Source organism: Ctenopharyngodon idella, chromosome 9 (assembly GCF_019924925.1).
Source record: "Ctenopharyngodon idella isolate HZGC_01 chromosome 9, HZGC01, whole genome shotgun sequence".
In the NCBI taxonomy this organism is placed as follows: domain Eukaryota; kingdom Metazoa; phylum Chordata; class Actinopteri; order Cypriniformes; family Xenocyprididae; genus Ctenopharyngodon; species Ctenopharyngodon idella.
In genome coordinates this window covers 16,872,236-16,900,065 of record NC_067228.1, presented here as the reverse complement: position 1 = coordinate 16,900,065, position 27,830 = coordinate 16,872,236, and the positions used below count along the sequence as shown (strand labels likewise).

Genomic DNA, 27,830 nt, shown 5'->3' with positions numbered 1-27,830 from the left:
CAGATTCACAACCTAAAGCAATATATTCCTCTTTCCAGAAGTCTAAAAAAAAAAACTGTATAGTTTGCTTTAATTTACTTTATTACTAACAGTATTCAGTCGTTGTACTTAATTGTCATTTTTTCTTTTTTGGAAAGCACACTTTTCTATATTGATCTTAAATTATGTGATAGAATATTCATATTTTAATAACAAACTATTTAATAAAATGATACAAACAATCATTAGTAATCTAATGTATTAATTTAATATCAACAAACAAGATATCCCAATTGCATAAATAATGCTATGCTAATAATGCTATTTTAACGTTTTAAAATACATACTAAATTTTAAATAGTAAAAAAAGAAAGATACTTTTAAAATTAAACCAACACTGCCAGCAAATAACGGACTTAATGATTGAGTCATTGGAGTCATTCTTTCAAACGATTCGTTCAAAATGCTTATTCATTTACGAACGAAGCAAATGATGGTGTATATGAATTGGGGTGCTTCTCAATACTTGAACTGATGCTTCCTCATTTCCCCGCTCCTCCATCCTTTTTGTTGGTGAAACAGACAATATTTTGTCTAAAATGTAAGCCACTTACATTAACTTCTTGTTTAGTGAAGTGTTTCAGAAAGTCAGTATCACATTTGCAATCATGCTTTTATTAATTTTATATAAGTACTATTACTGTAGACGACACATACAATATAGCACACACCTAATTCCAAACCGTTCTGCACTAAGAGTGTGCAATGAATCGCTGAATATGTGATTTCTGCTACTAACGTTAATTGATTCGGACCAGTTGTAAATTGTTTAATTTTCAATGAACAAGATAATTTAAAAAAATAAATAAATAAATAAAGAATTTTCCAGGACAAACAGATTTTTTCCAGGACATTACTTTTTCTTATTTTCTAGGTATTTTCCAGGACGCGTGTGAACCCTGTGCTGAGGACGCATCTGTTTCCAGAGAAGTGAAGTGTTGTTGAGTCTTGTCAGAATTGTGAGTTGTCTACGTCAGAAAGACGGATTTGCATGTATCACTGCAAATAATATTCACTGCAGACAATACATTTCTAGCTTGCTACACCTGTAGCCCTGAATGTTTCAGCAAAAGATTTGGTAACACTTCAGTATAGGGAACACGTATAAACTATTAACTACGACTTTTCCCTCAATAAACTCCTACTGCTTATTAATAGTTAGTAAGGTAGTTGTTAAGTTTAGGTATTGGGTAGGATTAAGAATGTAGAATAAGGTCATGCAGAATAAGGCATTAATATGTGCTTAATAAGTACTAATAAATAGCCAATATTCTATTAATATGCATGCTAATAAGCAGCTAGTTAAAAGACCCTAAAATAAAGTGTTACCAAAGATTTTTTCAGGTTTTACATTATAATCTAGAGGTGATCCAACACAGCACCAAAATTGTTTGTCATGCAAAAAACGTACATTAAATGTATTAATATTTACATAAAATGCACGGTCAGTAGCAAATAATACACTGTATAAAACTGTTTTTTGTAGCACAAAAGATTTTTTATTAATTTATATTTTTATGAAATTTTATATTATTTAAGTGTATCTTTTCTCAGTATTTCTGATTTAGCTTTTTTAACAAACCTTAAATTTAAAATTTTAGGAATTAAAATGTAATAAATTTAAATTTAAATTTACTAACTACTTGTTTGCATTATAACATGCCAGCAACGGGCTAAAGCCCATATGCTACTAGTGTCTATCTCCCTTGGTCTTCCTATCTTCATCAGAAGTCGTGAGGACATTAGTTGAGCAAACACAAAGATCCAATAGGAGTGAAAATAATTGACAGGAGTGGGTTGGTTACCTCTAGGAGAGATTTGCCGGGGGCACTGTGCACTCGCATGTTTCCAGCACCCTCACTGGGAATGGTCAACTTTTCCCGTCTCCACAGCATTGTGGCCGGAGGGTTAGACATAACATCACAGCTAATGTTGACCGGGTTGCCTTCCCACGAGAAAAATATAGTGTGGTTGGTCTGGAACTTTGGTGCATCTGTGAAAGAACGGTAAAAGAGTACTCAGCAATGGCACACCAAGCTCTTCTAACAGTCATCCATCAAAAACTCATTCAAGATTAGCTGCCCGAAGTCTAAATTAAATTCGAGCATGTACCAGGCAGGTAAGAGCTTCCACATATGAGTTAACCGAACACTTTATCATGGAGTTCACTTTCACTTGGGTAAAATGGGCCCCTAATCAAACTGAATCTGAAGCATGGCCACTTTTTGCAGGTTTCCTTTAATTTTTCAAAACAACCCAGATAGCCTCAATCTTTCCCCACAATGCAGTGGGTGGTGGAAGATTTCATTTGGCAGCATGAAAGAGAGACCCAATGAGGCATTGAGGGTGTGAGACATCGTGATATTGGGAAATGCTGCATTATCTATGATTTCTCAGTCTTACACCCACATACACCGGCAGACACACACATACACAGACATAGAGGAAAAGCACACACACAATCACACCCATTTTTTCCATTAAAGAGATTGATGCAGCCCACAGTGTCACATCGGTGATGGATTGAGACTGAATGAAGGGGTATATTAGCAACCCTGCTAGATGGTCCATTCCAGTGCACCCCATAATGAGATATACATCTACCCTGCTGCTGCCACTGGTTCTAAGGATACAGAAGGATACATGATACAAAACTGTCATTTGAATTTGAATTTTAGGAAGCATAGAATTAAAATTAAATGAAATGTTAATGTAAATGGGTAATTAATGGGTATTTACAGAATAAATAAATAAATAAAATATTATTATTCTTTAAATTCCTCTTCCTGTCACTCCAATTCAAATACCAATTCAGTTTACTGTAAGCTGTGACCAATTCAATTCAAATTCCAGCTCATAAATTCTTTAATTCTGAATTTTTCTCCACCCTGGAAAGAACATTTACACCACTCACACTCAATATCCAGGAACATGCTTTTCTGATGTCCACCGATTCTGCTGAGAGCCTCACAGTCAAAACGTCCCCAGTCAGATAGCCTGACTCCAACAATAGTCAGCATGGATTCGCCATAACGGCCCCGCACCTCCACACGGCCGTCTGGACTCTGAAAAAAACATCACATGCTTCAGTTATTTGAAAAGCAGATAAACCCGATAATTAGAGAGTCAAGGTTGTAGGATTAAATATAAAATTACATATTAGCAAGAAGTGGGGATTTTACAATTAAGACATGACTCATTCACAAGGACAGATCCAAACCAGGGAGTTTATAGGGGAGGGAGATACGTTTTATTTATTACAATAGTTTTATTTATGGGAGGGAAGGGTGTAGCTTTTAACATACTTGTGTGTTTGAGTTGCTTTTCCCGTACATGATCAGATAAACATTTCTCACGGTAAGTGAGTATAGAACCATTTCTAACCTCTTGTCTGACTTGTGAAAATGGATTTGGGAGTACAAATGTTCAACAATGGTATTTCTTAACATGCAAGTAGTTCTCCCACAGGGACGCATATTCAAGTTAGGACCGTGTCATGTGCTACTCCCTCTAAATAAAGAACATATAAGACATGGTTATAAGAAAAACTATGTTATATAAGAATGCTTTTCATAAAATATTGACAACAGTGTTTTGATACAAGGCACCAATGTTCAACAAATAGAAGTTGTAATATAGTTCATTAGCATACCTGTAGGTGATATTATGCATAAAGGCTCTGTGCCAAAGCAAGCTGCCTATGTAGGCAGGCTTTTAAGGCATTATAAGCATGCTACCAACATAAAGGCTGTTCCAGGAAGCGTAATTATGCCGCCTTCAAAGACACCTTCTTGTAGAAAATTTCTAAAGCTGCATGAAATTAGCAGAAAATGCCACCCCAAGCTACAGTAAGTGCGAAGAAAACCAATCCAAGATGGTTACTGTTCAAAAGTTTGGGGTCAGTAAGATTTTTTTTTTTTTTAAAGAAATTGATACTTTTATTTAGCAAGGATGCATTAATTTGTCCAAAAGTGACAGTGAAGACATTTATAAAATAAATTCTGTTCTTTTAAACTTTCTATTCATCAAAGAATTCTGAAGAATTCAAAAAAATGTATTGTGGTTTTCACAAAAATATTAAGTAACATTTTTTTCAACATTGATAATAATAATAATAAGAAATGTTTCTTGAGCACCAAATCAGCATATTAGAATGATTTCTGAAGGATCATAATTCATAAAATGACCATTTTTATGTTTTCGCAGCCTTGGTGAGCAAATGAGACTTCTTTTCAAAAATTATGATATTATTCTTAGAGTAGTGCGTTGTTAGCTAAGCAACATAATAATGCCAACTTCTATTGGAATAAATAGAAATGTCCCTTTGTGAGGAGATTGCTAATCTGTATGATGCATGTTGCTGCCTATGTAAAACTTTACAAAAAGCTCACTAATCATGTTACATGTCACTTTGACGGTTTTTGAAAACTGAATACTTTTAGAATATACCAAACTTCTATTTTACTATAGCTTCATATACAACTCATCCTCAAGGCTTTTTTGAACCACTGGCAAAAGAAATCTGTACATGGATATGAATGCCATAGGACGGCATGGTCCGTCCACAATAGATTATTATCACTCAGTGCACCGTCTGTCTCTAAAGGATGCAAAACAGTCAGAGACCCTTACAAACACAGATCTCAGACTGTATAACTATAATCTTAAAAGCAAAGAAGTTGAGCAGACATCACACAGACCACAACACCGCTCTGATGTAAATCAACTCTTCAGTTTTTCCCACTGCCCTCTGAAGTGTTCACTGCATAATAATCAGTAGAGGGATGTGTGGCAGTGTCAGTTTTGATTAGTGAGAGTGAGCAGTAGTGACAGTTTTGAGGCCTGTCTTCCTGTCTCAACACCCCGCTAATCATCGGAGCTAACCAAAATTGCCCTCTGTCAGTCACTAATCTCCGTACTCATGCTGACACATGCATCATGGCAGCCAGACCCATTTTCCAGACGCTCCCTGCTGAAAGAAACAGGTCACACCAGCTTAAAGGAATAATTCACCCAAAACTGAAAATTCTGTCATCATTTACTAGCCCTCATGTCGTTCCAAACCCATCTGACTTTCTTTCTTCTTTGGAACACAAAAGAAATTCTGAAGACTGACTTTCTATGCAATTACAATGAAAGGCATTCAAGCTTCAAAAAAAAAGATGGAAAAGCATCATAAAAGTATCATAAAAGCGGCCCATATGATTTGTGCGCTGTATTTCAAGTCTTTTGAAGCTATACAATAGTTTTGTGTCAGTATTCACTGATACCAGATCAATGAGTCAGTGGGTTGAACTCAAAGACTGGATCAGTTTGATCTGTGAACAAATCATTCAGACCTTTTTTGTGAACAACCAATACATTGAAAGGATCTGATTCAAAAGATTGATTAATTCATGAACTGAACACTACTTTTCTCATTAACTCACCATTTCATCATGAACACACAATTAAAAAATAGTCTGTTTGTCACACTAATCAATCAAATGGCTTCAGAAGACTTTAAGTATGGTGTACTAGTCATTTGGACTACTTTTGTAATACTTTTATGGTGCGTTTTTTGTCATTTGACAACCTCTCTCCTTATTCACTTTTATTATAAGAAAAGAAAAGACCAGATTTTTCATAAGAAAATTACCTTATGTGCTCCACATAAGAAAAAAAGTCATTTTTAAGTTGACTATTTCTTTAAGACAAGAAAGCTGTTTTTTGGAACATGGTAGCTGGCTCTTGTTGGTCCAAAGTGGAAAAACAAAACAAGGCCCACCAGCTGATTAAGGATGGACTTGCCTTAAGCACCAAGACTTTTTTGGGTGGCCCAGTCAGAGAAATAAATAATTTGATAACACTTTTTTTTTTTTAGGGTTTTTAGTTCCCATTCAGTCGGTCACGTTCGACGTACGTCGGACAGACCGACGAATAGGAATCTCGCTAGAGAGGCCAATCTACTTCGAGTGTAACTACAACGAGCCAATGCACATTGGCATGCAATCATATGCATCAGCTGCTCGCCTCGCAGCGCGGGTATATAACAAGCAGCAGGTGCGTTGCATCTTCAGCTTTTCGCTTCGGAGCCGAACGGTGTTGTTCCTGTTCTCTGCAAGCAAGTGTCTGCTAGAAGACGAGTCAAGCTTTTTGGTTGAACTTCTCTTTTTTTTCGAGTGCGGGCGAACAGCACAGCAGCGGGGTCGAAGTCCTCTCTTTATTTTCTGTTTTTTGTTTCGTTTGCCGTTATAGAGCAAATAGCTGTTTTGACAGCGTCAGAAGGCTGTTCTCACGGCCGGTACGGTGCGCTTCGAGCGCTGAAAGCCGTTTTTACGGCTGGTAAGAGTGAGCGCCTTCAAAGAGAGAAAGAGCACACGACAGGCTGCACACAATCCCTGTCTGTGTTGCGGCGGCCGTTCCCCTGCGTGCTTCAGCACTCTAAAAGAGTAAAGTCCCTAAAAGAGCTTACACAAATAGAGCTTGCGTCTTTTTAAAGATGACATTCTATTTGTGTGTTTCTGGATGCGGTCGTTTCCTGTCCTCACTGACGGCCACGATCACTGTTTCACATGTCTGGGCGCGTGCTGAAACGATGTTCGTGGGTGGTTCATGTTTTCGTATGAGAACATGATCACGTCGACACGCCGGTCGTGACTCTTCTTTCTCCGGGAAGCTTGAGTCCCCTCTGTTGTTGGCCAGCTGCCGCTTGTGTGTAAAAGCACAGCCGCGGGTCTGCCCGACACTCTGGGAGACCGCGGAGATCAGCGAGAGCAAACCTCTCGCTCCTCTGCGTGTCGTGTGCCGTCGAGCTGTCGGGCTGCAGCGCGGGTTGTCACGGCAACCCAGCGCTCGCTCGGCGCTCTAGATGCGCGGTCTCCTTGCCTAATCTCCATTGTAGCGCCCTCTCTGGTGCACCAGAAGAGGTCTACTTTGGTGAAATGGCTTGGGTGTCTTGAGGTCGAGGGGTTCCTTCGGGGAACCAACCCCCTAGGGCCCCTCCCTCTAGCGCATTACATGCTGTGCAGCTTCTGGATTGGATTGCTGGTCCTCTTCATAGGGGAACCTAGCATTCCATTTAGGGCTCCAGCTGAGGGTCAGATGTCGATTGCAGCATCGGAGAGAGGGCTGTTATGCTCTGGAAATGAGGGTGACGCTGCCCACTGTAATGGTGTGTGCTTATGCTGACTCAGATTCAGAGTTTACAGCCATGCTTTCCCGGGTGTTCCGGATGTGCATGAAAAACTTGGCAGTATGGAGCTATATTGGTGCCATAAATATGGAATGCCAAAAGTGCCAAAATCTGCATAAGTTTTTACTCTCTCACTACCCTTATGGGTGGGGTGGCTGTTCACAGACCACACCCACCCTGCATGTGAGGCCAAGGCACTCTTTATGCATGAGGGTAGTTCTGAGCCGGGGTTGAGCTGCGCTTGTTGACTAACCGTGATCAAAGTCACGGCGCAGGCCTTCGGCCAGACGATGTCCACCTCGGTGGTCCAGAAGCGCCCCCCTGGCTTACCTTGCTGAGGTGCAAGAGGTCGTCAAGCTAAACGCTTTCTCGACACTCCCATCTCACAAGGTGGCCTTTTCGGTGACACTGTCGGGGACTGAGCCCAGCAGTTCTCCTCAGTTAGTGGCAGACCGGGGAGCCTCCCCCGACAAACCATTGAGTTCCTCGTGGGCCCTCAGTCTGCTCGTCGCCAAGGGTGTCGTCCCCTGCAGAAAAAAAAAAAACTCCGGCCCAGTCTGCTCTACTGTGTCCGCTGCAGGAAGATGACACCTCCCGTCTCTGCTACTGTTTAAGTGGTTAGTGAAAAATCACCCCTGAGACGGGTGACCCAGAGACGGGTGGGGCTGCTCTCCCCCCCCCCCCGGAGGAGGGCCGGGTGGTAAATCCTGTTGGTTGGGTTTGTTTCTGTTCTCCCGCTGGTCCAACAGCCAGCGGTACCCAAATTTTCAAAAAGAGAGCAGTTCCTCCATCTCTGGGTCTGAAGAGGGCTCGGAGAGCAGTGGGAGGAGAAAAGCCTCACCACTCTCATCCCCCTCTTCCTTCGCCAGAGGGCAGCAGCGTGCAGTCGAGAAGGCAGCAAAGCCTCTCCTGCGCCCCCTGCCCAACCGTGGAACCAGGTAGGTGTTGCACAGCACACTCTGACCCCGCTTCGGGCCGCCTCGCAGAGAGAGCCTCCCGAGCTGCGTCCCTGTGTTCCACCTCGCTGCCTCACTGCGGGTACGCCTGCGGTCCCTTTGATCCCGCCTGTACGGTCTCTGTGAGCCTGGTTAGCGCTCCCCAGTCCGTCTCGCTGGCTCATTCGGACCATCGGGCTCGGCTATGCGATTCAGTTCGCCCGGCGTCCCCCCAAGTTCAGGGGTGTCCACCTCACTGCAGTGAAGGCTGTCGATGCCCGTGTCTTGCGTGCGGAGATCGCGGTCCTACTGGCGAAGGATGCGATAGAGCCGGTCCCTCCAGCCGATATGAGGTCAGGGTTCTACAGTCCCTACTTCATTGTACCCAAGAAAAGCGGTGGGTTACGACCGATCCTGGATCTGCGAGTTTTGAATCGGAGCCTTCACAAGCTACCGTTCAAAATGCTCACGCAGAAATGCATTTTCGAGTGCATCCGTCCCCAGGATTGGTTTGCAGCGATCGACCTGAAGGACGTGTACTTTCATGTTCGATTCTTCCGCGACACAGGCCATTCCTGTGTTTTTGCGTTCGAAGGTCAAGCATATCAGTACAGAGTCTTACCCTTCGGGCTGGCCCTGTCTCCCCGTGTCTTCACGAAGGTCGTGGAGGGAGCCCTTGTTCCCATGAGAGAACAGGGTGTTCGCATCCTTAACTATCTCGACGACTGGCTCATTCTGGCACAGTCCCGGGATCAGTGGTGCGAACACAGGGATTTGGTGCTCAGACACCTCAGCCAGTTGGGTCTTCAGGTCAACTGGGAAAAGAGCAAACTCGTCCCGGTGCAGAGGATCTCTTTTCTCGGTATGGAGTTGGATTCGGTCGAACAGATAGCACGCCTCACAGAGGAACGTGCTCAGTCGGTGTTGAACTGCCTGAATACGTTCAACGGCAGGACAGCGGTTCCACTGAAATTTTTTCAGAGGCTCCTGGGGCATATGGCAGCCGCAGCGGCAGTAACCCCGCTCGGTCTGCTTCATATGAGACCGCTTCAACACTGGCTCCACGGCCGGATCCCGAGATGGGCGTGGCAACGCGGCACGTTCCGGGTGGCAATCACTCAGGAGTGCCGCCAAACCTTCAGCCCGTGGTCGGACCCCTTGTTTCTTCGGGCTGGAGTACCCCTAGAGCAGGTGTCCCGGCATGCTGTGGTATTCACGGATGCCTCTGCCACAGGCTGGGGTGCCACGTACAACGGGCATGCAGTGTCAGGGGTTGGACGGGCCCCCATCTGCATTAGCACATCAACTGCCTCGAGTTGCTAGCGGTACGCCTTGCCCTGAGCCGCCTCAAAGGGCCGCTACGGGGCAAGCATGTACTGGTCCGGACGGACAACACTGCGACCGTTGCGTACATAAACCGTCAAGGTGGTCTACGCTCCCGTCGCATGTCGCAACTCGCCCGCCATCTCCTCCTCTGGAGTCAGAAGCATCTGAGGTCGCTTCGTGCCATTCATATTCCCGGTGTGCTCAACCGTGTGGCCGACGAGCTATCACGAGCTGCGCGGCCAGGAGAGTGGCGACTCCACCCCCAGGTGGTCCAACTGATTTGGAGAGAGTTCGGAGAGGCTCAGGTAGACCTGTTTGCCTCACCAGAAACCTCCCATTGCCGGTTGTTTTACTCCCTGTCCGGGGAACACTCGGAACAGACGCACTGGCGCTCAGCTGGCCCCGGGGCCTTCGCAAATATGCGTTTCCCCCAGTGAGCCTACTTGCACAGACCCTGTGCAAAGTCAGGGAGGACGAGGAGCAGGTTCTGCTAGTTGCGCCCTATTGGCCCAACCGGACCTGGTTCCCAGAACTCTCACTCCTCGCGACAGCCCCTCCCTGGCCCATTCCTCTGAGGAAGGACCTTCTTTCTCAGAGACGGGGCACTCTCTGGCACCCGCGTCCAGACCTCTGGAGACTCCATGTCTGGTCCCTGGACGGGACGCGGAGGTTCTAGGTGACTTACCCCCCGAGGTACTTAACACCATCGCTTCGGCACGTGCTCCGTCTACGAGACGGGCTTACGCCTTGAAGTGGAACCTGTTCGTCGAGTGGTGTTCTTCTCGTCGAGAGGACCCCCGAAGATGCTCGATCGGTGTCGTGCTTTCCTTCTTGCAGCAGGGGTTGGAGCGTAGGCTGTCCCCCTCCACCCTCAAAGTCCATACTGCTGCTATCTCCGCATATCATGACCACATAGATGGCAAATCTGTTGGTCAGCACGACCTGGTCGTCAGGTTCCTTAGGGGGGGCGAGGCGGTTAAATCCTCCTCGTCCTCCCTCCATACCCTCTTGGGACCTTGCTCTGGTGCTGAGAGCACTTCAGATTGCTCCCTTTGAGCCCTTGCAATCAGCAGACTTAAAGATTCTGTCTATGAAGACTTTGCTGCTGGTTGCATTGGCCTCCATCAAGAGGGTAGGGGACCTGCAGTCTTTTTCGGTCGACGAATCGTGCCTGGAGTTCGGGCCGGGTGACGGCCATGTGGTACTGAGACCCCGGCCTGGCTTGTGCCCAAGGTTCCTACCACTCCCTTCAGGGACCAGGTAGTGAGCCTGCAAGCGCTGCCCTCGGAGGAGGCAGACCCAGCCCTGGCTTTGCTCTGTCCAGTTCGCGCTTTGCGACTGTACATAGACAGAACTCAAAGCTTCAGGACCTCAGACCAGCTCTTTGTCTGTTACGGAGGCCAGCAGAAGGGAAAGGCTGTCTCCAAGCAGAGGATGGCCCACTGGATAGTGGATGCCATCGCCCTGGCTTACCAAGCTCAGGGCGTGCCCTGCCCGCTCAGGTTGCATGCGCACTCCACGAGAGGCGTCGCATCTTCCTGGGCGCTGGCTCGTGGCGCCTCGCTACAGACATCTGTAGAGCTGCGGGCTGGGCGACACCTAACACGTTCGCTAGATTCTATAGCCTTCGTGTCGAGCCGGTCTCCTCCCGTGTTCTCACCTCAGGTCAGAGGCACGGAGAGGCCCCGGCTTAGTGTCGGCTTGCTGCGCTTACATGCGCTTTTTTCTCCAGAGAGTCCCTACAAGGCAGACCCTGTTGAGTCCTCCGATCTCCCTTCGGCAGCCGACATGGCGGAGCGTCTGGCGCTAGGCCTATACTCCGTTGTATCCTTGAGAACCGGGTTTAGGCTGGGTACCATATGTGTGACCCTACTGGGATCCCATATGTCTAGTTCCACGGTTGCTCCTAAACGAAGCCCGTGTCTTTCCCTCTGGGAGAACCCACCTCTCATCGAGTTGGAGTCACCCCAGTTCTTCCATATGTAGTACAGCCTACGGGTTAGTCCATATGTACTTCTCCACTTAACTCCTTCGGGAAGGATGTGGCTTCCGCAGCGTTCCTTTCCCAGCGGAAGGGTACGCTTTCCCAGCGTTATCCAATAGTCTCACTGAATGGGTTTTGGGGAACAGCAGTGATTGACACTCTCTGTGTTAGCCCTGTCCCTCCGTCCGTAGGCAAGGGGGTTCAGGTGGCTTACAACAGAGCGCTGGAAGAGGGCAGCCCCTGTGGCGCTTTGGTAGGGATTCCTATTCGTCGGTCTGTCCGACGTACGTCGAACGTGACCGACTGAATGGGAACGTCTCGGTTACAAAGGTAACCCTCGTTCCCTGAAGGAGGGAACGGAGACGTACGTCCCGTCGCCACAGTCGCTGTACCCCGCTGATGCTGCCGCCTATCCGGTTCGGCTCCTCAGCGAAAACCTGAAGATGCAACGCACCTGCTGCTCGTTATATACCCGCGCTGCGAGGCGAGCAGCTGATGCATATGATTGCATGCCAATGTGCATTGGCTCGTTGTAGTTACACTCGAAGTAGATTGGCCTCTCTAGCGAGATTCCTATTCGTCGGTCTGTCCGACGTACGTCTCCGTTCCCTCCTTCAGGGAACGAGGGTTACCTTTGTAACCGAGACGTTGCTTATTAGCTTACATATTACTAGATTATTGGCTGTTTATTTACAAACTGTTTATTTACACCTATGAAGCATATATTAATGCCTTATTCTACATGACCTTATTCTACATTCTTAATCCTACCCAATACCTAAACTTAACAACTACTAACTCTTAATAAACAGTAAATTAGAAGTTTATTGAGGGAAAAGACAGTTAACAGTGAATATGTGTTCCTCATACTTAAGTGTTACCAATACAGTGCCCTCGACAAATATTGGCACCCTTAGTAAATATGAGCAAAGGCGGCTAAAAAATAAATCTGCATTGTTTATCCTTTTGATCTTTCATTTAAACAATTCACAAAATTCTAACCTTTCATCAAAGTAAAACAACTGAAAGTGGGGGGAAATGTTTTTCTCCAATACATGTTGGCCACAATTATTGGCACCCCTAGAAATTCTTTTGAGTAAAATATCTCTTAAGTATATTCTCATTCATATTTACATTTTTTTAGCACCCCAGGGTGACTAGGAGCATGAAATCGTCCAGCCATGACTTCCTGTTCCACAGGAATATAAACATGAGGAAACACAAAGGTCAATTTCCCTTAATCATTCATCACATTGAGAAAAACCAAAGAATATAGTTCTGATGTGTAGCAAAAGATTGTTGAGCTTCACAAAATAGAAAATGGCTTTTTAAAAAAGCTAACGCATTGAAAATCCCCATTTCCACCATTAGGGCAATAATTAAGAAGTTCCAATCAACTAAAGATGTTACAAATCTGCCTGGAAGAGAATGTGTGTCTAAATCGTCCTAATGCACAGTAAGGAGGAGAGTTTGAGTGGCCAAAGACTATCCAAGGAAATTAGCAGAAATTAGTTGAGTCTTGGGGTCAGAAAGCCTAAAAAATAATGACCAAACAGCACCTACATTCTCACAAGTTGTTTGGGAGGGTTTCAAGAAAAATCCTCCTCCCTCATCCAAAAACCAACTCCAGAAAATTCAGTTGTCAGACACGACTGGAACTTCAAAAAGGACTTGGTTCTATTGTCAGATGAAACTTAAAAAAAAAGAGCTTTTTGGCATCAAACCTACCAGATGAGTTTGGTGCACACATGGATAAAAAGTATCTCATGCCCACGGTTAAATATACTGCTGGATCTTTAATGTTGTGGGCCTATTTGTTTTGCTGGAGGTCCTGGAAATCTTGTTCAGATACATGGCATAATGGATTCTATCAAATACCAACAGATAAAAAAATCAAAACCTGACTGCTTCTGCTAGAAATCTTGGTAACACTTTATTTTAGGGTCATTTAACTAGTTGCTTATTAGCATGCTTATTACTAGAATATTGGCTAGAATAATTGGCTAGAATAATGCCTTATTCTGCATGACCTTATTCTACATTCTTAATCTTACCCAATACCTAAACTTAACAACTACCTTATTAACTATTAATAAGCAGTTAATTAGGAGTTTATTAAGGGAAAATTTGTAGTTAATAGTTTGTGTGTAACGATATTTATTAGCTCAAAAGGCTAAATATTAATAATTAGTCATAACTCGTTATGATTAATTATTAATATTTGAATCAGTTAATCAAATTAACTTAATGTAGCTGAATTAATATTACAATCAATTAATCTGTTCGGCCAGCGAACACTCAGTATTGATCGTCTATCAACTTTTCAAAAAGGATATTTTCCGTGGCCACAGAAAAAATATCGCTTTCTTAGCATGTAGCTGTGATCGTAATCATTATCAGGGACATTGGTTTTATAAGCAGATCAGAATCAACTCGCAAGAGTGTGCACACAAGTTTTATTTAACTAAATCACAAACACATAACTAAACTAACAAACACACATACATGCATACAGTTTACAAAGAGGAAAGAGAGAGCTGAAGCAGAATACAGGAAAGCAAGAAGTTACAGCATTGTTTGAAATTCAGCAGATCAACAGTCTTGAGCAAACCATCAGTTTAGTTTTAACAGGCCCTTCTTTAAAAGGGGTAAGGATACTCAATGTATCAAATAATGAGACTAAGTTTGATACTTGCATGTCTCACTCATTTGAATTAAAACTGCCCTGATGCAATCTGTGGAGGCTCCCATTGAATCTTTGCTGATATTGTCTTGATGAAAGAGAACCAGTTGGATTCAGAGGATCTTTGGTGAATGGAAGGTCTAGGCCGAAACCTGGCACAAGCTTGGGGCATCATCTTATCAGCGTTTTTCAGTAAAAGAAAAGAGAGACTGTGATCTTGTGATCAGTGATTTTAAAGGGTGAAGCTGTTACACCCTCTTGATTCTTATAACACTAATGTGTCGCAGAGTTAGTAACATGTAAAGGCCAATTCACACCCAACCGACAAACGCCAACAAACTCGTCTGTTGGAGTTTGTTGGATGGGTGTGATACCCCTGTTGGCGTCTATTGGCGTTGGTCGGAATCTGTTTTCACCCGACTGAACATGTTTAATCGGCGTTTGTTGGGTCGTGGAATGTCTGAGCAGTGTGAACAGTTTTCCAACAAACTGCAACAAACTCTGACGTAATCTGACCTGGCCACGAACCGTTGCCATGACGATGAGGCAATTCCCCTGCAAAAACAGGGGATTACGCCTCATGCACACACAACAAAGCACTTTAAACGTGACATCGCAGCTTGTTCATTATAAAAAATAAAATACAGTTAAAAAAAAAAAAAAACATATAAAAGGTACAATAGTCCGTAGTGCAATCCGTGCCATTCAGCAATAGCACTGCTCCACTTCACCGAAAGAGAGAGGTAACCACCATGAGAGCAACGCAGGTTTACCTTCAGTTTCATTTCAAATTAATTCGTTTTGGCTTGTTTAGCTACATGGTTGTATAGGCCTATGGGTCACATAAATAAAAAGGGTCGCACTAAAAAAAAAAGTTTAAAAACCGGTGTATATCAACTGCAACGCAATGGGTTGCGATTAGATCGATGGCTACAGCGCTTCGGATTTCAGGTTAGTATTTTTGTTTTGCCTCAATACTTTAATACAATGAAAATATATATGATACTATATTATTAATATAATAAACTTGCCTGACAATATTGTTAACATGGTTACACGTATGTAGTTGTGGAATTTTCCCAGTCAGACTTGACTCTCTGTGACTCGTTTGTCGGTGTTTGTTGGGGCAGTGTGAACATTACAGTTTTTTCTCACAGAATTCTAAATCCAACGGCCAACTTGTTTGTTGGCGTTTGTTGGTGTTTGTTGGTGTTTGTCAGTGCAGTGTGAATTGGCCTTAACATAAATTACCAAATAGGAAATGAAAGTTGGAGTCCGTAGATACCAAACATGCTACCCATGTGATTTTAGGTAATTATAACTTTGCAACTCTGAAACATTTATACCAAAATAGTTCAAAAGAGAGAATTAATACATAGAATAAAGCCTATAAAAGGAAAGTCATAAGATGGGAAAATTGGATACATGTTTCTACATTTCTCAAGTGGTTATCTATAGAATATATAGGATTAAGAGGGTTTATTTGTCCTTCTCAGAAAGAATGAAGTCAGAGTCACTATCTTCTCTGCACATTCCTGACAGCAATAAAATAGAAACAGGACACCTATTCTGTCTCTGTGTTGCAGTTATGGGGGATGGAATTAACAGGACTTGTGAGAGAGTGAGTTTCTGGGTAATTCATTAAATATAATGAATATTTGTGTGTCTGATTGGTCCAGACGCTACATATGTGTTCCCTATACTAAAGTGTTACCGAAATCTTATAATAGGCCGTGGTCGGATCTTCCATCAGGACAATGATCCAAAACAAACATCAAAACCAACACAAAAATGTGTCACTGAGTACAAAATGAAGCTTCTGCCATGGCCGTCCCGTCTGGAGAGATTCTGTATGAAGGAATGGTCTCTTGTCAGGTGTTCTCCAAACTCATCAGGCATTATAGAAGAAGACTCAGAGCTGCTATCTTGTGAAAAGGACGTTGCAATAATTGGGTGCCAATAATTGTGGCTAACGTGAACTAGAGAATAACATTTATTTCATAATGAGCTTTTCCCCCCATTTTCAATTGTTTTACTTAAATGAAAGGTTAGAATTTTGTGAATTTTTTGAATGAAAGATCAAAAGGATAAACAATGCAGATTTATTTTCACAGCCGCCTTTGCTCATATTTACTAAGGGTGCCAATATTAGTGGAGGGCATTGTAATTTATATACAACATACACTACCATTCAAAAAGTTTGGTGCTGTTGGTATTTTTATTTTTTTGAAAGAAAGAAATTTGATTTATATAATTCAGCAAAAATGAAATAAATTGATCGAATGTGACAGTAAAGACTTTTAAATTGTTAGAAAAAAATATATTTTAAATAATAATATAGTTTTTTTTTTAGAATGATTTATTTAAGGAACATATTTTAAAATGTGATAATATTCCACAATATAAATTTTTACTGTATTTTTTTATCAAATAACTATAGCCTTGGTGAGCATAAGAGACGTCTTTGAAAAACATTATATAAAAACATACCCACCTAAATTATATGTGTATGTGTTTTCCAAGCAGCATCCCATTCTATACTTATGCTATAATCACAGCATATATTACTACAGTTATAGTTCATCCCTGCAGCTAACTAACGGAAACCAGCTCAGATCATCTTGGACCAGACCATAAATTATCTTCGACCAGCAAGAAACCATATAAAAACCATGTCAAACTGGATTTAGCTGAATTCTTTTAAATGTTCACAGTGTTTCATTTGGTTTTTCCACATGTAGACACCTCTAAAGTGAGACAAATCATTCTAAGCTGTTAATTGGTCCCCATGGGCTGTGCTAAAGCGCTAAATGTCAAATCTCTCACCGCATAGTTCCACCATTCAACTCATTCCAAGCAGTGAATTGGTGTCCATTTTGAACTCTTACTTTAACTATTGAGAGTAAAATGTAGGGGAGGGAAGAGGCTCCCAGATCAATTGTTTGCAACTTCTGAATTCAGAACACAGGTTCTGTCCCGGCCCCTGTGTAATTGTACCAGACTAACTCCCCTACCTTACCTCTACATCCCCACACCTCTGAAAGAGCAGCTTAAATCAAACTCATTTTGTTCATATTGAGTGGCGGCAAGCGTCGCTGCTCTCCTACACCTCTTTGTATGAATCCTCTTTCATTTCCCAGCCACGCAGGCTATTCTAATCGCTACCCGAGCAGCTCTCGCTAGATTAACTGTGATGGGGAGTCTTTTCACAGTTCCTCCCTGGAGTCAGGCTCCGTTTGCCTCTATTGTTGACGCCAACAACCCACCTTTCACAGAATTCTAATGATCTTTGACAGTTTCTGTTCCCATCATCTTTCCCGGCTGGCCACTGCAATTGCATTTGCCATTCTGCAGGCCGCATTCGTATTCAATGCAGACACGGAGCATGCCGGTAGGAACTGCAGAGGATTATTGGAGCACAGAAAGCCTTCTTCAGCCTTCAACCAGTACACAGACTAAGCGTGCCTCAGGGCTGTGTCTCTGTGTGCTAGTCTATTATATCCTCTAATGTCCATGACTATTACAGTGGGCGTGAGCAAAGACCGAACGTCTCACATATCTGGCAGTTAATGTGCTGGCAAAATGCTATACTGTTTAGTGACTTGGAGGAAATGGTGGTTGAAAACCTGCAAATACACATACATGTGTTCTTGGAAATAGTTTGGTTATGGTACACCATGAAAACTTGCAGTAGATGTTCACAGCACTCAAAAAAATGTCAGTTTGCATGGCTTTTTTAGTTGGATTCTTCTAATTAATTATTTAAGCAAAATGTATTCAGTAAACTTAAAATGCCAAGTTGCTATGTTAATATGTCATCAATCATTATTGCAACAATTATTAATTTAGATTAGGTTTAGATTTAGATTAACTTTAAAATTCTATGATTTTAAATCGTTCATTATTATGTGTTTTTAATAAGAAATGTACATGAGAGCAAAATGCTTGTTGTCTAATGACATCACATGAACACTTGTCACATGAAGACAATATACTACCGTTCGAAAGATTTTTTTTTTAAGAAATTAATTTTATTCAGCAAAGATGCATTAAACTGATCAAAAGTGACAAACGACATTTAGTGTTACAAAAAATTTCAATTTTAAATAAATGTTGTTCTTTTGAACTATTCATCAAAGAATCTTGAAAAAAATGTATCATGATTTCCCCAAAAACATTAAGCAGTACAACTGCTTAAATGTACATTAATAATAGTAAAAAAAAAAAAGTTTCTTGAGCATTAAATCAGCATATTAGAATGTTTTCTGAAGGATCATGTGACACTAAAGACTGGAGTAATGATGCTGAAAATTCAGTAGAAAATAGAAAACAGTTATTTATTTAAAATTGTAATAATATCTCACAACATTATCAAATAAATGCAGCCTTATTGAGCATAAAAGACATTAAAACATCTTATCAACCCCAAATTTTGAACAGATTTTTACATTATTTACTATCTCTAAGAATCATATTGTACCTTATCTCCATCTGAAAAGCTGTGCCCATCACTTGCTCTCCTCCAGGAGATTTCGGGCAAAGGTTCACCCTCAGCCTTGCAGGAGATCATAGCAGCGCTGCCTTCAACAGCCGTCACGTTCCTTAGCTTAGTAATATGGGGCTGGACTGCAAGAGAGGGACAAAAGAGAAACATACAGAACTAAAGAATGGAGATATTTAGAGAAACAAGGAACAAACACTCAGGCTTAAAGGGTTAGCTCACCCAAAAATGAAAATTCTGTTATTATTTACTCACCCTCATATCGTTTCACACCCGTAAGACCTTTGTTTATCTTCAGAACACAAATTAAGATATTTTTTTTTAGATAAAATCCGATGGCTCAGTGAGGCCTCTATTGCCAGCAAGATAATTAACACTTTCAGATGCAACTGATTTGAAACAAAAGATTCATAAAGCTTCGAAGCAGTGTTTTGAAATCGCCCATCACTAGATATTGTTGAAAAGTCGTTATTTTGTTTTTTTGGCACACAAAAAGTATTACACACTTTATAATATTAAGGTTGAACCACTGTAGTCACATGAACTGTTTTAAATATGTCTTTATTAGCTTTCTGGGCATCTGAATGTGTTAATTATCTTGCTGGTGATGCAGGCCTCACTGAGCCATCGGATTTCATCAAAAATATCTTAATTTGTGTTCTGAAGATGAACGAAGGTCTTACGGGTTTGGAACGACATGAGGGTGAGTAATTAATGACATAATTTTCATTTTTGGGTGAACTAACCCTTTAACTTACAATAGTCATATAAGATCCATAACTGACTGCCTTTACATGAACAAAAATATTATATGTATAGCATTCCAATAGCTGTGGAGCATGTAAACATCTTTTCGTTTTAAGAATAAAGACTATGCCTCTGTGAGCTTCTCACAAAAGCTCATAGAGGTATCATCTATTAGAAATGTATATTTCTTTTCTTTTGTCTTGACACTCAATTTAAAAATATAATCTACTGCTCAACAAAGATTTCTTGTTCAGAGTACATATTGCTCTTGGGTAACGATTCAGTAAATATCAGACTGAACTTTGCATCAACAACATCATTCTGGTCTGACAATCAAAAATCCTTCATGGGCACCCAGATGGAAGAGAAAACAACAGAAAGGTCAGCATTTTACTGTCTGTCTGGAGTTCAGAAAAAGAAACAGTGCATTGACAAGCACAACACATCTGTTGCTATCTGAATCTAACAGGCTCCCACTGGTAAATAAACATTAGTAAACTGCAGGGGGTGTGTGGCATAGGAATACTTAAGATTCTCATCATAAATCTAAGATAAGGCTTGTCTTGCGTAGCAATGCTCATTAGTAGGGTAACTGATGTACAACAGTGGCAGCCTGCAAGCAAAGAGGTGACACCATCGCAGCATTTAACCTGATAAATATACATCAGAAAATGCTTTCCCGCAGGGTGCAAAACAATAGCGGATAAATAAAAGAGAACAGCAGAACAGTAAGAAAAAATGGCAACGCTTTACAATAAGGTCCCATTGGTAAACGTTAGTTAATGTATTATCTGACATGAACTAACAATGAGCAATATATTTGTTACAGTATTGATTAATCTTTGTTAATGTTAGTACACACACACACACACACACACACACACACACAAAACTTGTCATCACGTTAGCTCAGGTTCATTAAATAATATTAACAGATGCAACTTTTGATTTTAGTTATGCAGTAGTAAATTAACATGAACTAAGATTAAAGCTGCAGTCTGTAAGTTTTGCCTCTTTGTCACCATCTCTGTTTGGATCTTGCAATTGCAGTTATTTGCGGAATTATTATCTTTATGTGGGTTGTGCATTGACACGGCTCCTCAGTGCGGATGAATCTAATGTTTGCTGTCAGTTACTACATCGGTGTGGATATTGTACTTGTAGTCTTGGAAGTATGACCAAAATAAGAATTTTCACTGGAAAATGTCATCTAAACAAGTACATGTCTGCCACTTTTGTTCTAACCAACTGAGAAAAAAAGCATTACAATAAATCACGCTGCCAATGATGATTAAATCCAATGATCGCTTAGCTCAGATTACATCAAACCGTGCAAATTATAATTATTGTTATACTTTGTTCTCAAATTGTTAATTTTAACAACATCAGCATTGCGTGACTATGTATATTTAGTGTGTATTAGTGTTACCTGTAGATTTTAATTTCTGTACAGTCTAATCTCTAACATTCATACCATACAATCCGCCATCAAAATGATAAGTTTAATTATTCCAGCTGCTGTGAGAAAAGGCTATAAATGATCTGCCACCTGCAGCATCCTCTCATGAAATAGCCCACTAGCTGGGACTCCTTCTTTATGTAAACAGGCGTGACGCAAAGACGAACGGCTTGAATTTCCTACGGTAACCCACCAGTACCACCCGACAAGCTTACCATTGTAAATCGGGCTAAGGTAAGGAGATAGTTTTGAACACTGGCTAGTTATGTACTTGCTCAAAAACTGATTTTGAATCATTTTGAATAAAAAAAAAATTACGGACTGCAGCTTTAATAAACGCTTTAGAAGTATTTTTTATTGTTAGTCCAATAATGTAGTTAACTAATGTTAACAAATGAAACCTTATTGTAAAGTGTTATCGAAAAAATCTTGTCAGCTTAATCTCTTTCTCATGTTATGTTGACATTAGAGATTGAACAAACAATTAATCCTTAAACACGCAAAAGTGGAAAATCATCAGCAAAAAATCATTTCATCTTACTTTTTATATCATCCGGACTTTAGTAAAACATATCCATAGGAAATTTTGATATTTGATATATTTTGAATTTTATGAGTTGTATCTACCAGGATACATTGCCCTATTTAGGTATAAAAAATCTAAAGTCATCAATATTTCTGTAATTTATTTGATGCAAAAAAATATGTAATATGTAAAATATGCTGCAGGTATGACATGTCTAAGTGTCCTAAAATTGAGCCATCTAAATTTCTTGTATTTTTACACTGCTGAAATGTCTCATCTTCAACCTCAGGGTGGGCAACTTTTGGCTCCATTCCTAATGAAACATATAATGTAATTTATGACATATATTATTTTCAAGTAACCCTGAAGACTTTGGTTAAATCTTTCATGTGTACTTGATCAGGGTCGGACAGACAACATAGAAGGCTGCAGATCATGTCAGAATACAAATATTTGGGGGTTTTAATTGATTCAAAGTTGTCATTTAAATCACACGTAAAAAAGGTCTGTAATCGAATCAAATTCAACCTCAGTAACTTTAGACACATTCGCCATCAAATGTCTACACAGGCAGCAAAAATGTATACACACACTATGATTTTTTTTCACATATCAGTTACTGTTTACCTATTTGGTCACAAGCTAGTGTTACATCTCTGAAACCTCTGCAATCACTTTACAAACGAACTGTAAAAATTCTAGATAAGAAACCGAGCATTTCTCATTATTGTCCAATATTACAAAACTACAGATTACTCAGCTGGGAAAACATGGTAAAATTCTCAAATCTATGTCTTGTTTATAAAATTATTCATGGTTTATCATCCCCTCCCCTCCATCAGTCTGTCAACATCCGAACAGCTGATCATAGTAGAACCAGAGGTGCAGCGAGGGGAGATTGTATCATTCCCTTTAGGAAAAGTGTATTTGGCCAAACTGCTTTTTCTGTTCGAGCTGCTACTGAGTGGAACCTCACTCCCATAAACATCAGAAATCTGAACACATATAGTATATTTAAGATCCAGTTAAAGAAATGGCTTGTTGATAATCAGAGCTGTCAACATTAGCTTACTACTAGACCTGCTCTTGTTGCCCCCTGTTGGTCTCTTGCTTAGTGTGTGTGTATGTGTTCATGTATTTGTCTGATGTTTGTCTGATTGTTGGTTTGTTGTGTTTCTAATGCACATCACAGCTTAATAGTACTTTTTACTAAATGTATTGTAATTGTTTTATTGTTATGTAAATATGTAATTTTACTCTCTTTTAGGGTGACTATTACCATCTGTCTAGGGACTACAGGTGAAAAATAGCCTTCTGGCTAACTCTGGCATATTGACAGAAATGTTTATTAATATGCATTGCCCCTGTAATAAATAAATAAATAAATAAAATAAAATGCAAAGATGAATGTGAATATTAACATTTGTGCAATTTTTAAACTCAAAATAGATTGTCAATATTGTGGATTAACCTGCTATTTTACCCTAATCTGGGTAATCAAAATGTGCTAAACAACAGCATAAACAGCACATAACTTTTCTTTTTCAGCATCTTAAAGGGTTAGTTCACCCAAAAATGAAAATAATGTCATTAATTACTCACCCTCATGTCGTTCCACACCTGTAAGGCCTTCATTCATCTTCAGAACACAAATTAAGATATTTTTGATTAAATCCGATGGCTCAGTGAGGCCTGCATTCACAGCAATGACATTTTCTCTCTCAAGATCCATAAAGGTACTAAAAATATATTTAAAACAGTTCATGTGAGTCACTGATTCGATTCGTAAAGCTCCGAAGCAGTGTTTTGAAATCGGCCCATCACTATATTGTTGAAAAGTCATTATTTTGTTTTTTTGGCGGACAAAAATATTCTCGTCGCTTTATAATATTAAGGTAGAACTACTGAACTCACATGAACTGATTTAAATATGTTTTTAGTACATTTATGGATCTTGAGAGAGAAAATGTCATTGCTGTGAATGCAGGCCTCACTGAGCCATCGGATTTAATCAACAACATCTTAATTTGTGCTCCGAAGATTAACGAAGGTCTTACGGGTGTGGAACGAAATGAGGGTGAGTAATTAATGACATTATTTTCATTTTTGGGTGAACTAACCCTTTAAGACAATGTTCACAATTAATATTAGCAGATATATTGCTTTTTTAAATGAAATAAAGTAAGATTAATCTATACTTCACAAGTCAGAACGTCCAGCACCATGGGTGCGGACATTGTGTAGGCACCATGGGTGCGGGCGGGTGTGTTGGTTTTAGGTCAGACTTACAAAACCACATACTCAAAACAGACTCAACTATGATAACAATAACAGTACTGGGTGAAAAAAATCTTTCTCATGCATTCTTCAAGAGATTAAGTATCTTGTGATGTACATTGCAAGCTAAGAAATAAGGATAATCCTAATGACACAGACTGGTTTGCATTTAGATGTTCTAAAGCTGCCTTTTTTTTTTTTTTTTTTACATCTTTGTCAATAGATGGCAAATGCAGCCCATGATTTGTATGAATGTCAGAGTTTCATTACACATTTTGAACAATAATCATTATTTAAGAAGGATTACTAAAATACTGCTGGGAAAAAAACCCCACAAACATATCAGCAAATGGCAAAACAGAGCTGAGATAAGGCGTGACGAGATAATCCAGCACTTAAACCTTGGGATGCCATTCATTAAAGACAAAACAAGTTTTATGAGCATGCAGAAAATGCGAAAGATACGCGCCTACTGCCTAGCTGAGTGGAAACCCTAGCAGCCCCGTCTCTGTTAGCTGTCAGGGGTCATAAAGGAAAGTTACAACTCAGGATCCCACCACTCTTTGCAAAACAAAACTCCCATCCAATAACGGGGGCTCATTTAAATGAGTTGCTTTGAAGAATACCCTTTGCTTGCACATGGAAAGGATTTTGATGACTACAGAATAAATCTCCATACATTTACATGAGCAGACAAGGTGCTATCTGAATAATCAGTGAAAATGTTGGCAGCTTCATGAAAATCGAAATCGAAATTCCTTGCCATAAAGGATGTGTCACCCATTCTTATGTAATTTAGGCAGTCTGTTTATGGAAGAAAAGCAAGTCGTACGGCCGGACTAGAAATAGTGAAGCACAGGGATGTACCTGTCAATCACCTTGTTCTCAAAATATCAGGGTTTACTCAGTTGCACTATCCAAAAAAAGAAGTTTTTATTTAGTTTAATAATAGTCTTATTTTTGCACTCAGGAGTCACAGATGCTGACAATTGTACAGTTCACTGGATTTAACTATAGCCTAAACAAGTTTTCAGTAAGTTCAGGCACATAAATGGGTAATTACTGGCATGCTGGCGATAAGAGCAAGACATATTAATATAAAATGTTTATATAAATGTATCTAAATATACATTTATTTATTAAATGTAAATTCTGTTAATAATACAAATTTAAATTATTTTAAATGTATATTACCATTCAAAAGTGCAGCAGTCAGCAAGATTTTTTGGAACAAAATTATTACTTTTAAGCAAGGATGCATTACACTGATAAAAAGTGACTGTAAATGCATTTATAATGTTAAAAAATATGTACATTCATTATATAATTTATAAAATGCTCTTTTGAACTTTCTATCATACTGAATACTGAAAATAATATACTGAAATACTGAATACTGAAAAATACTGTATCATGGTTTCCACAAAAAACAGCACAACAACTTTTAACATTGATACTGTAACAGTAAAAAAACAGAAGCATCTAAATCATCATATTAGAATGATTTCTGAAAGATCATGTGACACTGAAGACTGGAGTAAAGGCTGCTGAAATTCAGCTTTGCCATCACAGAAATAGATTACATATGAAAATATATTAAAATAAAAAATAGCTATTTTTAATTGTAATATTTAACAATATTACTGTTTGTACAATATTTTGATCAAATAAATGCAACCTTGGTGAGCATAAAAGACTTCTTTCAAAAACATTAAAAAACAAATCTTACAAACCCCAAACTTCCGAATGGTAGTGCACATTACACTTTCATTTTGTTTCTTATTTATATATTTTTATTTTATTTTAGAAATATGCCAACAACCCCACATTCGCTCTGCATGTAAATGTGTCATTTCACAGCTCCCAATATGCATGCATTTTAACATCAAAACTGTAGAAAAACCTGGAAAAAACTATTTTAAAATGTAAACACTGTTTTTTATAATAAGCTGTTTTTTATAATGAACTGATTTTTCATACTAAGTGTTTTGTTGCATATGCAAACACTCAATGACCCACAACTACAATTATCACTACATGACACAATACTCAAGGAACAATAAACGCAACAACAGCACTGCAAAATATACAGTAAAACAGTAAACAACGAGGCTCTAATTAGTACGATTTATTCATACTGTTGTGCATGCTGGTCATACGTGACATCACAACAACTTCTGGGTGATGAGGCATAGTGATGGGAAAAAAATCACCCCATGTGAAAAATGCTGCCTGGCCTTGACCTAAAATCAACACTTGCACAGTAATCATCCAGACAAAGCCTGGCTTTTTCCTTTCATTATATGCTAGTCTGTGGCTTCATTTTCAAATAATTTATATAAAGATGTATATTAGGTAGCAACAACCTTCCCCTCTCATTTCAAAATTTTAACACTAATTTGACAGAACAGCAAGCACACTTATAGTCTGACAGGTAACATCCTATTTAATGGATGAAGAGTTATGTAACCCAATAAAAAGGAGTTCTCACCAAAAACCTTGAGAAACAGCTCATGCTCAACTTCTCCCGCCTTGTTAGAGGCCTTGCAGGTGTAGGAGCCCCCGTCGTCCTGCTGAATGTTTCGAACTGTGAGCGTTGTACCTCGAGCTCTCATTACATACCGCTCCGATTCCTGGAGCTGCACTCCCTTCCTGACAAACCACACATGCACAACACATGTCAGTTGAACAAAGCCTAAATTCTCAACACTGAGGTATTATTCATACTGCAAGACGAAAATCTCTCCGACCAGCCAATCAGAAATATTATGCATAATGCAGATGTAGGAAGCAAAGAAATGCCAGGTGATGGGTTATTCATCATAGACGGAGAAGCAACATTTCAGAATATTCTGTTACATTCAATATACATCCCATATAGGTATGCCGTCGAGGTGGAGACAGGGTAATGAAATATTTTTTGGAGAAGATTACAGCACGGCTTCAGACTGTCATAATGTTAGGAGAGGAATGAAAGGAAATGAAATCTATTTAAAGCAGAGAGACGTGTTTGGCTACAGGAAATGGAGAGAAGGGAATCAAATCACGCTCTCTCTGGCTATACACAAAGAGTCAATAGAGACACAAACAGACGGACGCTCAAATTCCGGTAGCTGCTTACAACAAAATTTGCTGAACTGAGCAGATGTTTTTTTCAGCCAGAGGACATTACAACACACTAATTTTCATTACACTAATTGTACACAATTCTCACTGGTGCAACGCTCAAGGGCGCAATAGAGCAGGTATGTGATCTCAATCTCTTGGAATTAACTGCATTATTTGTTTGTTTGTTTCTATCTATCTATCTATCTATTGTTTACAGTAAAAACTTTCATGTTAACAGGCCAAAGACATTTTTGATAAGTGAACACCTGCAAAATTCCCCATATCTTCCTTTGTGTTCAGCAGAACAAAGAAATTCATACAGGTTTGGAACTACTTGAGGGTAAGTAAATGATGACCCTTTAAGTATCATATTTTAATTTACACAAAAAATATCTTAAATTACTTTAACTCTACTGGCATACTTTACTTTAACTCTACTGGTGTACATTAATTTATAGCATTTTCCCAGAATACACTTTACTACCCCCACAATCCTTTTTTTGGCACCATCACACATGCACACACAAAATTAAATGAAACTATCAGGTTTTAGCAAGCGTAATGTAATTGGTGGTGGTTTTGTTTTGTCCCAGTGTATCAGTGAGTGGTTTGGTTAGGCTCATTCATTAAAGGTCAACGTGTGAGAATGCTCGGCAGGGATCGCTTTCATCACATTCATTCTCATCCGAGCCGGAGGTAATTACAGTGATTGAGAGCCTGTAATCAACGCATTGTGCTGCTGTCACTCAAAGCCCGCACATTAAGGATGGAATAAATGTGTCCGTTCTCTGTTATCACAGCTCTTTCTTGGCTGCGCAACCCTCGTTCCTGTTCCTCCAATTTCTGCTTCCTCAGTTTTTGTGTGACACCTTAACTTGTCAAAACTTTTGTTTTCTGAGGGTAAAAAATGTCATCAAATACTCACCCTCATTTCATTCACACAAATGATGATTAAAGAAATCTGAAAGATTTCTGTGCCTCCACTGACAGTTTATGCAACTACCACAAAAAGTTCATGAAGAGATCATAAAACTAGTCCATATGAATCGAGTGGTTTAGTCAAAATTTTCT

The 27,830-nt window shown here is 40.1% G+C and overlaps 1 protein-coding gene across 2 annotated transcripts in view; it reads right to left on the bottom strand.

Annotated features, from left to right (window-relative positions):
- The window catches only part of ncam2 (neural cell adhesion molecule 2), a 231,487-nt gene that overhangs the window by 33,342 nt on the left and 170,315 nt on the right, over positions 1-27,830 (bottom strand). For both annotated transcript variants that reach the window (XM_051905572.1, XM_051905571.1), the window contains exons 7-10: positions 26,143-26,303; positions 18,622-18,767; positions 2,954-3,104; positions 1,845-2,032 (exon numbers count right to left, since the gene is read on the bottom strand). In XM_051905572.1, coding sequence (XP_051761532.1) covers positions 1,845-2,032; positions 2,954-3,104; positions 18,622-18,767; positions 26,143-26,303 — 646 coding nt within the window. The remainder of the gene's footprint in view (positions 1-1,844; positions 2,033-2,953; positions 3,105-18,621; positions 18,768-26,142; positions 26,304-27,830) is intronic.